Source organism: Bombyx mori, chromosome 10 (genome assembly GCF_030269925.1).
Source record: "Bombyx mori chromosome 10, ASM3026992v2".
NCBI lineage: Eukaryota > Metazoa > Arthropoda > Insecta > Lepidoptera > Bombycidae > Bombyx > Bombyx mori.
In genome coordinates this window covers 13,261,625-13,275,678 of record NC_085116.1, presented here as the reverse complement: position 1 = coordinate 13,275,678, position 14,054 = coordinate 13,261,625, and the positions used below count along the sequence as shown (strand labels likewise).

Here is a 14,054-nt window from a genome sequence, read left to right as displayed (position 1 = left end):
TTATTTAAAGTGTATCTTCTTTAGGGGCGTTGATAGTACAATTTAACTCGCGACAGATTCGTTACGGCTGGAAAGAAAAGATAGAACTTAGGAAGAGCAAGAGTGAGAAAATAGACAGCGTTTTGCGAACCACTCGACCGTTGAAAGAACAAAGCGAGTTAGGTCGTTATTTAGTTTAGCGACATCTATTGGGTTTTATATAAACTACTACACTGCAAGGCCAACGGTAGGAACAGTTTAGTTTCTAAAATATTTACTGTCTTTTAAATAAAAGTAAAGTTTTAAATTATCATTAAAAATATTAAAAGTAAAACCTAAGGACTCGTTCTGTAATCATCGAATACCAGCAACAACTTATTTCTAAGCTAATGCTATATCTTGAGGTACCTACGTTGAAGTTTCACTTCTTTTACATGCACCAAGTTGCTATTGCACCAGTTTTTTTTATAGATTAGGGCTCACAAGACGCCCTGTTTGTACACGTCATGAGTAAAACAAAGTTAGAGCATAGAACACGTTGAACGTTGATTTCGGGATGTATAATATATACCTACTCGTATATTACATACACGGGTCTGCATTAGTAAAAACGATTCCTCCCGATCCACTAACGGTGCTTTTAGGTACTTCAAGCACCGGTCACCGTTCTCGTCGAACCCGTCGCTTGCGACGAAGGGCTCGACGAGTAAATTAACTCTCAGACACAGCCCACTGAGTTTCTCGCCGGATCTTCTCAGTGGGTCGCGTTCGTGTTAGCAACGTCACCAGGTTTGAGCCCCGTGAGCTCACCTACTAAAGTTAGGGTTACGCTGATATAGCCTCTCAAGGCTATCAGCTTAGGTAGGAAAAAAAAAAAAAAAAAGTCACTTTTCAAGTCTCGTTCGGTTTGTGCTCCCAATCAATAAGATAAATATTTATTTAAACTAGTGGTCCCGCAGTAGTCGAAAATCGACTTTAATTAATTGAAATTATAAGTTTGAACTTTATTAAGGTTCTATTGTCAAAGACCATTCTATTCGATTGTCATATTTCTATAATCATAATCAGATTTCGCCAAGACTACACTATAGATAAATAATACTAAAGATAAACAATATTAATTAACCTATTCTCAATTTGACCACAAACTTAGCAACAACAAAAGTTTGACAATAAACAATATAGGTATCTAATTAAATGCATTTGTGTTAAATATATGGTAGTATGTGTAAGGTTTTTTTTTATTGATTTAATGTGCTATTAATGCATAATCTATACTTAGTCTGGCCATAAATACTGTTACAATTAAAAATAAACAAAATATTACATTTGAATTTGGAATCTGTCAGTTTTATATGATTGCTCATTGGGTTTTCTCATTTTGGCGCCAATACATTGTACAATATTTTGCGATATTAAAATGGAGTGGGGTGATAAAGAGAACCGAATCGCTGTGATTGCATTACACAAAGTAGGTATGGAGTCAGATGCAATTTTTAAAACTCTCCATACGCTTGATATTCGTAAAATGTTTGTGTAGCGGGCTATTAATAGGTGCAATGAGACCTCCTCTGTTGACAGAAAAAGATCTGGCCGTCCACGTAGTGTTCGTACGAAAAAGGTGGTCAAAGCAGTAAGGGAAAGAATTCGAAGAAATCCTGTCCGAAAGCAAAAGATTTTATCTCGGGAAATGAAGGTAGCACTTAGGACTTGCAGCCTATAAAAGACGTACTGGTCATTTCTTAACTGATAATTTAAAAGAGAATAGGGTGGTAAAATCGAAACAACTACTGAAGCGGTACGCAAAGGGAGGTCGTAGAAATTTTTTGTTTACGGGTGAGATTTTTTTTACAATTGACCAACATTTTAACAAACAAAATTACCGTATTTATGCTCAAAGCTCTAAGGAAGCTTCCCAATTAGTCGACAGAGTGCAACGTGGGCACTATCCGACATCAGTGATGGTTTGGTGGGGTATTAGCTATGAAGGAGTGACTGGGCTATACTTTTGTGAAAAAGGTATCAAAACATCGGCACAAGTGTATCAAGATACCATTCTTGAGCAGGTAGTGAAGCCCCTTAACAACACCATGTTCAATAATCAAGAATGGTTCCAGCAAGACTCGGCGCCAGGTCATAAAGCTCGGTCTATGCAGTCTTGGTTGGAAACGAACGTTTCGGACTTCATCAGAGCTGAAGACTGGCCGTCGTCTAGTCCCGATCTTAATCCTTTGAAGTCGTCGTGGCCTAACGGATAAGACGTCCGGTACATTCGTGTTTAGCGATGCACCGGTGTTCGAATCCCGCTGGCGGGTACCAATTTTTGTAATGAAATACGTACTCAACAAATGTTCACGATTGATTTCCACGGTGAAGGAATAACATCGTGTAATAAAAATGAAACCCGCAAAATTATAATTTGCGTAATTACTGGTGGTAGGACCTCTTGTGAGTCCGCACGGGTAGGTACCACCACCCTGCCTATTTCTGCCGTGAAGCAGTAATGCGTTTCGGTTTGAAGGGTGGGGCAGCCGTTGTAACTATAATTGAGACCTTAGAACTTATATCTCAAGGTGGGTGGCGCATTTACGTTGTAGATGTCTATGGGCTCCAGTAACCACTTAACACCAGGTGGGCTGTGAGCTCGTCCACTCATCTAAGCAATAAAAAAAAAAAAAAAAAAAAAAAAAAAAAAAAAAAAAAAAAAAAAAAAAAAAAAAAAAAAAAAAAAAAAAAAAAAAAAAAATCCGCTGGATTATGATTTATGGTCAGTTTTAGAGAGTACGGCTTGCTCTAAATGCCATGATAATAATAATTTAGAGTCATCAGATTAAAACAATCCGTACGATTGGCAGTGATAATTTTTCCCATGGAAAGAGTGCGTGCTTCTATTGATAACTGGCCTCAACGTTTAAAGGGTTGTATTGCAGCCAATAGAGACCACTTCGAATAAGCTTTTTATACTTTAAATTGTTTTATATTTATGTATTAAACGAACACACTGTAAAAGTAATAAATGTTATTTGCCATATAATTTTTTTTGGTTTTCCTTTGTAACAGTATTTATGGCCAGACTAAGTATATATAAAAAAGAATTGCTGTTCGTTAGTTTCGCTGAAACTTGAGAACGGCTGGACCGATTTGGCTAATTTTGGTCTTGAATTACTTGTGGAAGTCCAGAGAGGGTGTAAAAGGTAGATAAATATGAAAATACTCAGAATTAAATCAAAATAACAATTTTGTTTTTCCTTTGATGTGTCCCCCGTCGGACGGATTACTTTTGTTTGTTTTAAGTTTATTTTATACAAAAGTTTAGGTCTTTTATTTATCCATTGAGTCACTATGAAGTCTGCCAGGTCAGCTAGTTTAAAAAAATATTGCAATCTGCACTCCTTCTCAATACATATTCTCTTTAAGTGTGGGAAATTTCATACTCCTCAGTTTGCGTAATTTTCGTAAAAAGCGGTACAAAGCTTTTGCTTCACGTATTAATATATACGTAATCCGTAGTGTAATGTAATGTAGTATACCTTTTCTTCACGTTTTTCAGCTTTCGAATTCATTTTGGAATCTGAACCAGGATTACGTCTGCTTATCTTTAAGAGAAAGGTTATTGCCTAAATCGGTGAATTTGTTCACGGCCCATCTTAAGTTAAGGGGTTACCGGTGCCCGCAGGAACCGCAACGTTAATGCCACCACTCATTTTTGGTAGAAATGGACAGAAATAGGCACCTACCTATGGGCGCTTAAAAGACGCAACGCAAAACTAACACTTAGTACAAAAAAAAAAAAAAATGTAATTTTTATTCAAGATTATTATTTGTTAGATTAATTTAATGTAGGTACACGGGTATTACTTGCGTGAACAGAAACAGTTAGTTGATAATAAACACTATCAAGATTATATTCACTCTAGGTACCTATACGATAGTGTAGGTAATTTTAAAACAATATATGCTTATTAATACTGTTATGTCATTGTAATTCATTTTTACCGTGTCATGTTAACTTGAACATGAAACCTGTTTACTCATTCAAATTTCAAGGCAATAAAAAAAATATTTTTCACAATCCTAAGCAAAAATAAGTCTTATTTCTAAGGAGTTTAGGTTCAATTTCAAAAATCATTCAAACATTTTTATTCAAAGTCATTTTTATTTTATCAAACACCAAATCCTTAGTGATTACAGTATCTTTTGAAGCAATGAAGCATTTATCTCATTTCTGTTACTTATTTACGGAACGTTGAAGATGTCGCACGAATGGAAAGATAAAGTAGTTTTTATAACCGGTGCTGCAACGGGCATCGGTGAATCTGTGGTCAGGATATTATTAGACGAAGGAGTTAAGGTGAGTAAAATATAACTTTTATAGCGGTGATCCACAAACTTACCCGTTAATTTGCTTCCTAAAATGTTTATATTTTTATTGCTCCACATTGACGCGACACATCTAGTATTAATTAATTTGTTAGTTTCACCGCAGAAATAAGTTAGTACCTAATAGGTGTTCAAGTATGAAATTGCCTTTTTATTGTAATAGGTACTTCGAATTGACATAGAACCTTCATGGTGTCAGATTTTTGAGTAAAACTTTTTTCAAATGGTTCAAAGGTCGAATTATTTGTGCAAGTCCAGTGAAGGTTTAAAAAGTAATAGTATATAAATATGAAAATGCTCGGAATTAAATAAAAATAACAATTTTGTTTCTCCTTTGATGTGTCCCCCGTCGGACGGATTCCTTTTGTTTGTTTTAAGTTTATTTTATACAAAATCCTAGGTCTTTTATTTATCGATTGAGGCACTACGAAGTCTGCCGGGTCAGCTAGTTAAATTAATAAAATTTAAATCTAAATGTTGGATACAATAAGACCTTCACATATACTATTAAATTGTTATCGCTTTACCACTTATATTAAGAGTAGTTTCATTCGAGAGTAAAATCTAAAAAAGATCCTTCCTTTTTTCTCTTTTTGACAGACTTCAAATCATTGTTAAGTTTAATTGATGTATGTCTTTCTTTAAGTCCGTTTGTCATTCAAATATATGCGTGTCCCCGGAAGATAAGCAAATATTATTTATTAAGTTATGATATAAAAGATAAAAATATAAACATTTATAATAAGGATGTCTTGAACTACAAGAAACTATCGAGCCTTGGCCAAATGTCTGTTCGTGACTGTATGGAGCTCACGAAATTATTATTATTTTAGTAAGCTAATTCGATGGTCTTCTAGGCGACGTTCAGGGGTGTAGATCATAGTTACGTGTCAATGGATCGAAAACGTCAGTATTTTCATGGTGTGTTATCGTGTAACATGTCTACAGCTGGATTGGTCTTTGAGGACGTTTCCAACGGCATAATATACTAATGTCCAAATAAAAATTCGCGTTCTCCTGAGCCTGTTATGAAGAGGTTATCGTCGCTCAAACATCACGCCATCTTGGATCTTAGGATCATGTTTTTAGAGTAGTAAATTTTTTTACAAACCGGAGTCCAATATTTATAAAGTCTAGAGTGATCCATATAGCGTTACTTTCCATTTTCAGCATATAGCGATTTTGGACATCGCGGAAGAAGCCGGACAATCGTTACAAGCTGAACTGAATTCGAAATATGGCAACAAAACGAAGTTCTACAGGTCTGACGTCACTGATGAAGAGCACTTCCTGGGAATCCTTAACGCTGTAGTTCAGGAGCAAGGCGGCATTGATGTAGTGATTAATAATGCCGCCCTCATGAACGACAGTATTGGCATTTACAAAAAAGCCATTGAGGTCAACGTGGTAAGGTCACAGCCGATTGAATAACAAATTTAAATACGTTTTGTTTCGATAACAACTTAAAGCAATCATCTTGAGACAACATAAACTAATTAGGATAGTTTAATCTATACTAATATTACAAAGAGAAAAGATTTGTTTGTTTGTATTGAATAGGCTCCGAAACTACTATGGGCTATAGTCTTTTTTGAAAAAAATTAGGGATCCTTACTAAAACTTCAATAATGTAACCCAAGGTGTAAAAAAATTACCTAAAATATTCTTTAAATCGCGTGCCCTGCGAAAACTATTGACGATAGAATAAAATAATGTACTACGACCATCGAGATCGTAGTACATTATATCTCGATGACTACGACTTTGTAGGACACATTATTCTTTACAAAAAGTGTCGCGACACCATATGTCTAACTATTATAGTTATGCCGCAATAAGTGTTATTTTATTTAAAAAAATAAAACAATGTCAAATCTCGTTAAAATTTTTGTTAAAGACCCGAGCGGAGCCGGAACGGGCCGCTTGTTTGCAGTATAAACGTCATTCATCATTATCATGCCACACTTATCCAATAAAAGATGAAGCGGCATTTATTTAAACTCATTTTACCACCTTATACACTGTTTAATTGACTTTACGGTCACAGCCGTTCGACCAGTGATAAAAGAGGCCAATTATTATAGGACCAAATTCAGCAATTTCATTAATACCAATTTCGATTCCAGACCGCCTTAATAACAAGTACATTAAAAGCCATTGAGATAATGGGGAAGCACAGCGGTGGTAAAGGAGGTACAGTTATCAACGTTTCTTCGGTTGCCGCTTTGACGCAATCTCACGTTATGCCAATATACTTCGCAACTAAAAGCGCTGTGCTGCAGTTCAGTAATTGTATCGGTGTAAGTTTACTTGTTCTTCAACATACTCGTAAGAATCATAGTGCATTTTGGACTCAATAACCAAGATCCACTTATAAAAATTTGTGGGTAGGTCTAAAATCTGTCTGCCTATTTCTGCCGTGAAGCAGCAATGCGTTTCGGTTTGAAGGGTGGGGCAGCCGTTGTAACTATACGTGAGACCTTAGAACTTATATCTCAAGGTGGGTGGCGCATTTACGTTGTGGATGTCTATGGGCTCCAGTAACCACTTAACACCAGGTGGGCTGTGAGCTCGTCCACCCATCTAAGCATAAAAAAAAAAAAAAACTTATATCTCAAGTTGGGTGGCGCATTTACGTTGTGGATATCTATGGGCTCCAGTAACCACTTAACACCAGGTGGGCTGTGAGCTCGTCCGCCCATCTCAGCAATAAAATATATATATATATACCCATGAAACTTGCAATCTAAAGTTTCAAGATCATAATCATGTATTTAAACGTAAATTCATTTAAAAAAAACTAAATCTGACCTTATTCGCTGATTTATAGAGCTTGTTATTTCACAAATGATGATTGAATCAAAAAAAAAAACCTACATCCGAACGTTAGGTAGTAGTAATGAAATTACCCTTCAAAACATCACCGTCTAAACAGTCTAAAAGTCACATGCATTAATATGAAAATATACATTTTACTGAATAACCCAACTTATTCAATGATATTATACAGAGACCGGAACACTTTTCGAAAACCGGGGTCCGAGTACTGACAGTGTGCTTTGGTGCAACAGACACCGCGTTGTTGACCGACGAGAAACTAGGCACTTTTGATAAGTACTTAGAATCTTCATGCTTGGACCAACTAAAGAAAGGCTTCATATTCCAACGGTAAGTTATAAATTCGTTCGTATTGTGTAATGCGACGTGATATCAGCTAGTTTTCTTGCTCTCTAAATGATTGCTCTTCTTTCTATTTAAATTTGATTGCATTACGTATTCCATTTCCTACTTCCATTATGTGTCTTTTATCTATAAATTCTCCTAATGTATACAGTTTATTGTCTTTATTTATATTATTTAATGATGTACATATTTAATTTAATCTTATTTATATATGTATCTTCATATATTCTCTAACTTTCCTAATCTCTCCCTTGCGAATCCGTTCAAAAAAAAAAAAAAAAATTTTATTTTTATTACGTAGTTCCCAAGCTTTTAGTTTGCTTTGTGGCAAATGCGCAAGCCGCGCGAGCCAAAATCAAACAGAAGAAGAAGAACTTAAAAAGAAACTAGGGTAAAAATTAAAGAGAAAAACCAATCTACACTTAATAAGAACGAGAATTCGGTTTCGATTTTTAAATTGCTACTAATAGTGGTCCCGCAGTAGTCGAAATTCGACTATATTTAATTGAAATTGTAAGCTCGTACACTATTATGATTCTATTTTCAAAGACTATTTCATAAATCACAAATTTCGCCAAGACTACACTGTAGAAAAATATTAATAAAGACAAACAATATTTAATCTATTCTCAATTTGACCCCCGACGTCAAGAACAAAAGTTTAACAATAAATAAATAGTATGCATGCGTGTGTGCGTCAAATATATGGTAATGTGTGTAATGTTTTCTTTATTGATTTAATGTAGATTTTAAGCATTATTTAAAAAAATATTAGCATTGTGCACTTCTTCTATATTCTCTATAAGTGTGGAAAATTTCATACTCCTCCGTCCGCACAATTTTCGTAAAAAGGGATACAAAGTTTTTACTTCACGTATTAATATATAGATGAAGCAGACGCATGACTCAACAAATTTATATCGGCATTACTGACAACATGTCTAGGGTTGATACCATAAAACAGAAGTTCTTGTATCTTATCTTGAAACCGCTTCTTTTATTTATATTAAATGTGTTACAGACAATCTGTATAATTCAGGTATTCTACACAATACCTAGGTAATGTATAGAATACCTAAAACGTTACGGTAATGTATGAAATATTGTGAATATTATTATCCAGTATATAGTTTACCTAGGCAATGTATACAATTCATGTATAAAATATTTATCAATGCTATGTAAGTAAGTACGTAGAAGGGTATAAAATGACAGACAAAAATAACACATCATATTTGCTTAAAATCAACTTTATTAAAATTGACAATTAGTAAGTAGTTAGTTCTGATTAAAAACAATATTTATTCAAAAGTAGGTATTTATAGTAAAATCAAATAACCTTGAACTTAAAATTTTTCTGGGTTAACTAACATAATTTAATTTACTCATGAGTAATAAGTTAAAAAGCTTAGGCAACAAAACAACTCTTCAAAAATAGGAAGTAGATCTACTTATACTGGCTTCACAGAATACAGTAAGCAAAAAAATAAATTATATATTATTTAGATGAAGAACTATTGTGACATTTTGAAGTGCATAAAATCTTACTTTTAAGACATGAACACTTTTTAGTATCACAGAATTTTTTACATGTACATTTGTCAAAGCCCTGACGCGTTTCCTGCCAGCCCACATTCCCCCTTCCATGCTATCGACTTTTACAAACATTGCCAGCGTATTCGGTATTGTATACAATGCCTAGGCATAATATAAAATGAAAAATATTTCATACATTACCGTAACGTTTTAGGTATTCTATACATTTCCTAGGTATTGTATAGAATACCGTATTTTTTGTTCCTACTTATCCCGATAGCATTGAGAGGCTATATCAGCTTCTCCTTGACATGTAGGTGAGCTCACGGGGCTCAAACCCGGTGTGTTGTTAACACTGGCCCTAGCAAGAGCAGTACTACGCAGAATCTACGGTTTCGGTTCAGTTCTAAGGCGCCACTCCGAAGCTTGTTGACTAGTTTCCATGTCAAACTCGTAAACCTACGTCTCGTCACCAGTAACAATGCATTTCTCGAATTTTCGGTTGGAGATGACTCGCAGGTCCTAAGGGACTCTCGTGCAATTGAGTTTTTAGAGAAAATTCAGGTCTTTTGGGACTAGCCGAGCGGCAATATGTTTCAACTCAAGTGATCGTTTAAAATGGTACCGATGTCAATCCGTAACATATCGCAAGATATAAAAAGTTCGACGGCTATAAAGTCGATTTATCGTAAGTCTTCCTTAAGATTTTCAGTGACTATGAACATGAAATCCCATTGGAGATGCAATATTTAAAATAAACTCGATGATTGTGCCATTATAAAATCTTATCTTATCTTATACCTTTAAACGAGCAATTCTTGTATATTAATATATTACTTATATATATATACTTATATACTTATATTATATACTTATATAATCTGAATCTCGGAAACGGCTCCAACGATTTTCATAAAATTTAGTATACAGGGGATTTCGGGGGTGATAAATCGATCTAGCTACGATTTATTTTCAGAAAATGTTGTTTTATTCGTGTTTTCAATAATCAACTCTTCCCGACATCTATTGGCGAATAATAATACTATTTTTCTTAATTGAGGGCAGCTAACCGCTTTAAAGACACAACAAGATGGCGTTATCAAAAAAAAAAAACCCAGCAATGCTCGGTCATCATCTAGTAACATAATATTATATTTAACTAAAAACAGGACTGTAATTAATCTAAATAACAGATAATAAACGAAGTAACTCAAACCGCGCGTCAAAATGGAAAACAATTGTGCCAATTATAGATAACAAATACTCTTTGTCACTACGAGTACAACAGCAATACAAAAAATTAAGTTTGGAACTATAAACGAATCATACATTCTCAATGCTTTTTTGACTGAATGTGTTCAAAACACATAGGGCGGAAAAACAGAATTTAAAACAATTTTTTAAACTTAACATATCCTAAGGGTGATACCGAGAGGGCTGGTGGTCGTGGCGCCGACGACCGCCAGTCCGGCGTCCCGAGGGGGAGGGTGATGGGAGAGATGTGCTCCGCACTAAACGCTTCACTTTCCCCCCTTTGCCTTTTCATGAGTTCTGTCTCATGCGAGGTTTGGATGCTGGTTGTTGAGCGACAGGAGGTTTTAGTCGGTTCAACTCCGACATGCCCCGCCCTCATCCTCAGTGGAGGGCGGAAGTACGGTGATTTCCTCCAGACAAAAAAAAAGGGTGCTGTCAGATAATTTGCTAATAATATTATGCGTTATTATGCGGATGATCAGCAATATTAATATGTTATGTTCATTAATAACTATCGCCTCTTTTCCTATTTCTGTCCAGATTCCAAAAACTAGTATAGGTACTGCTGTCATTGTTTTTCCCAATTTTGAAACCTTTCTACTTGACTCTCTAAAAAACATCTCTATTCGCTATTCGGGTGAGTGGAGTTTCGTCTGAAGTCGTTTTAATACAGACTGGTTTAAGAACCCACTCGCCCTAAACACGTCATTACGGATCCTCCCGATCCATTAACGGTGCTTTTAGGTACCTCAAGCATCGGTCTCCGTCCTCGCTGAACCCATCGCTTGCGACGAAAAGCTCTATGAGTAAATTAGCCCATAGACACAGCCCACTGAGTTTCTCACCGGATCTTCTCAGTGGGTCGAGTTTCCGATCCAATTGTAGCTACGAAGCACTGCTCTTGCTAGGGCCGGTGCTTTAAGCATTCCCGGTTTGAGCCCCGTGAGCTCACCTACTAGTTCGGTGAATCTAGAATAACCCCTCGAGGTTACTAGAATAGGTAGGAAAAAAAATAATGAAGTGAGCATTTCTATAGGTCCCTCTTTTGGTACGTACATATATAAGTATAGATGAGCAAGTGAAAATGTCATTAACGGTGGTCTGTTTATAATGTTTTGTATATTTTATATTACAGCAAAGAATCCGCAGCTCAAGGCCTCGTTGATTCTTACAAGAAAGGTGAGAGTGGCAGTACATGGCTCGTTGTAAATAACTTGCCGGTTCAAGAGATCAGCGGGTCGGTCGCCGAAGCCTATCAGATTCTTTCTCAGAATGTTTATAGACTTTAATATCGGTATTGCATTTTTTGAGGACTCGTATATTTATAAAACAGGATGAATTATTATGAGATTTTTTTTATTGCTTGTATGGGTGGACGAGCTCACAGCCCACCTGGTGTTAAGTGGTCACTGGAACCCATAGACATTTACAACGTAAAGGCGCCACCCACCTTGAGATATAAGTTCTAAGGTCTCAAGTAAAGTTACAACGGCTGCCCCACCCTTCAAACCGAAACGCATTACTGCTTCACGGCAGACAGGGTGGCGGTACCTACCCGTGCGGACTCACAAGAGGTCCTACCACCAGTAGAACGTGTGATCCCTAGCTTGTACTAAAAGCTTATTAGTTTATAGTACTTTATTCATTGATTTTTTTTGCATCACACGCAAATGAAGAACCAGTTAGTTAGGCGCGTAAACAAACTAACCAATACCTTAAGCCTTCGTCAAACAGAACGCGTACTTAGCGCCGCGTACTTAACGTCGCGCTCTTCAAATTGACTAGATGAGTCTAACGCTCCTTGACACAACGCATTCGCCAAATCATAGTGCCTTTCGATAGCAGTGTGAAAATTTAAAAGTATTAAAAAATCGAGTGATTTAGATGTGGCATTGTATAAGCATGGGTATTTTCTAACTATTTATATAATTTTTTCGGGCATTATCTAGTATTTTAATACACATTCACTCGGACACTAAAATAAAATTTGTAAAAAATTACAACGCCTGACGTCAAAGCGTCCTAACGCCGCGACAGAGCGCTGCGTACTTATAGCGCTGGGGCTTTGTTTGACGGTATGTTACCTTAATAGTACAACCCATCACGGCGTCATAGCGCTGCGTCAGTTTAGCGCTCTGACGCGCGCTAATTACGCGTTCTGTTTGACGAAGGCTTTAGATATATTTGCGATCACGAGAGAAAAGGCGTTTATTAGGTTCGCGTTACATTGCGGGGTATGAAATAAGAACAATCATTTTAACTTAATCATTGAAAATTAATAATGCTTTTTATTCAAGTTCAGGCAGAGATAATTGTGTAAACGATTGTGCATATTGAATAAGTCTTAGATAAATTGTAAATAAACGTATCTTCATTACTTTTTATTTTTTATTTATGTATTGAAGTACCCTTAGATAATAGAGCAAGAGCCCGCGACAGCCAGACCTTCGTTATTTTATAAAAGCTGAAAGTTTCTCTCTGTATGTCTCCAACGAAGCGGTAAGAACGACCCGCGACTATCGAGTTCCGATTGTGGTTACTTTGGCAGGTAACAGGCAGTAAATGTATATAAAATAGTACCTTAAATTCGTTAAAGTATAAAGTTTTTTTTTTATTATTTACTCCAGAATATCTTTAGAAATACCGATATCTCTTGTTGCTACTCCCTGCCAGACACCCCTAAACTTTAATAAATTTTAATTACACTTCCGTTATAGGTACTATAAAAGCTGAATTTTATATATGTTACTTAGGGACTTATAAAAATATGTTACCCCAATGGCCAGACAGTTTTAATGGTTCTTACATCTTGCCGAACACATTGAGAGCCCGCTGTAGGTACGAGCGCGAGGTAGCAACTGTTCAAGCGGGTGTGAGTGAGATAGAGTGCTTAGTCTATTGCGATCTTCTACTGCACATCAGCTGTCATTTATGGGATTTCTGAGGGGGAGGGTGATGGGAGAGATGTGCTCCGCACTAAACTCTTCACTTTCCCCCCTTTGCCTTTTCATGAGTTTTGTCTCCTGCGAGGTTTGGACGTTAGTTGTTGAGAGACAGGAGGTTTTAGTCGGTTCGACTCCGACATGCTCCGCCCTCCATCCCCAGTGAAGGGCGGAAGTCCGCCGATTTCCTCCTGCAAAAAAAAAAAAAAATCCTGCGTTCTTCAGGAAAGGAAAATTAAAACCATACAAAACATTTAAAAAAATCCAGAGTACCAGGAAGCTTTCAAGAATTTCCGTAGCAGCGAATCAATTGAAAATTTAGATCAACAACAAAACATCTATAATATTATTATCATTCAGAGATTTATATGCAATGTTTACAATGTCTGTAATGTAATTGATGTTGATGCTGCTCGATTACAAATATCCATTAAGTAGTGGAGAAATCAATAATGAATTATAGTTTCCGAAGCGAAGCAAGGGCGGGTCGCTAGTTTATAATAATTTCTGTGGAATTTGTATGAAGTTTAATGGTATAATATACAGTACAGATTTTGGCATTAGCTTCTTGTATGAGTTTTGTTTTTAACCGCCTCCAAAAAAAAGGAGAAAGTTCTCATTTCGACAGTGTTTTTATGTGTCTCACAACTATTTTCTAGCTGAACCCATTTTGATGATATATTTCTTTTAAATGTATATTTAACTGACTTCGACTGCCCTAGGGCTGTTTTAATTTTATTTAAAAAAAAATAGTTTTAAAAAAACTAACAAAATACGCTT

General features: G+C 36.0%; 1 protein-coding gene across 2 annotated transcripts; it reads left to right on the top strand.

The window, feature by feature from the left end:
• Positions 1–3,800: 3,800 nt before the first annotated feature.
• Positions 3,801–12,709, top strand: LOC101746224 (15-hydroxyprostaglandin dehydrogenase [NAD(+)]). 2 transcript variants are annotated; one of them, XR_009974091.1, is made up of 7 exons: positions 3,808–3,912; positions 4,162–4,330; positions 5,530–5,766; positions 6,486–6,659; positions 7,370–7,527; positions 11,468–12,051; positions 12,511–12,709. XR_009974091.1 is itself a non-coding variant. In XM_038013497.2 (6 exons), the coding sequence occupies exons 2-6, from the start codon at positions 4,232–4,234 to the stop codon at positions 11,619–11,621; spliced, it is 822 nt and encodes a 273-aa protein (XP_037869425.1). In that variant the 5' UTR covers positions 3,801–3,912; positions 4,162–4,231; the 3' UTR covers positions 11,622–12,709. The 2 variants fall into 2 exon arrangements, 1 of the variants encoding a protein (XP_037869425.1); XM_038013497.2 differs by having other exon boundaries at positions 3,801–3,912; positions 11,468–12,709.
• Positions 12,710–14,054: the final 1,345 nt, after the last annotated feature.

What these genes read in the sequence shown, in the direction of transcription:
- LOC101746224 (XM_038013497.2), top strand. Translation starts at nt 4,232, where the DNA reads ATGTCGCACGAATGGAAAGATAAAGTAGTTTTTATAACCGGTGCTGCA. An exon ending in AAGCCATTGAGGTCAACGTG is followed by an intron (nt 5,767 to 6,485) that starts GTAAGGTCACAG and finishes TTTCGATTCCAG; the next exon opens with ACCGCCTTAATAACAAGTAC. An exon ending in AGTTCAGTAATTGTATCGGT is followed by an intron (nt 6,660 to 7,369) that starts GTAAGTTTACTT and finishes GATATTATACAG; the next exon opens with AGACCGGAACACTTTTCGAA.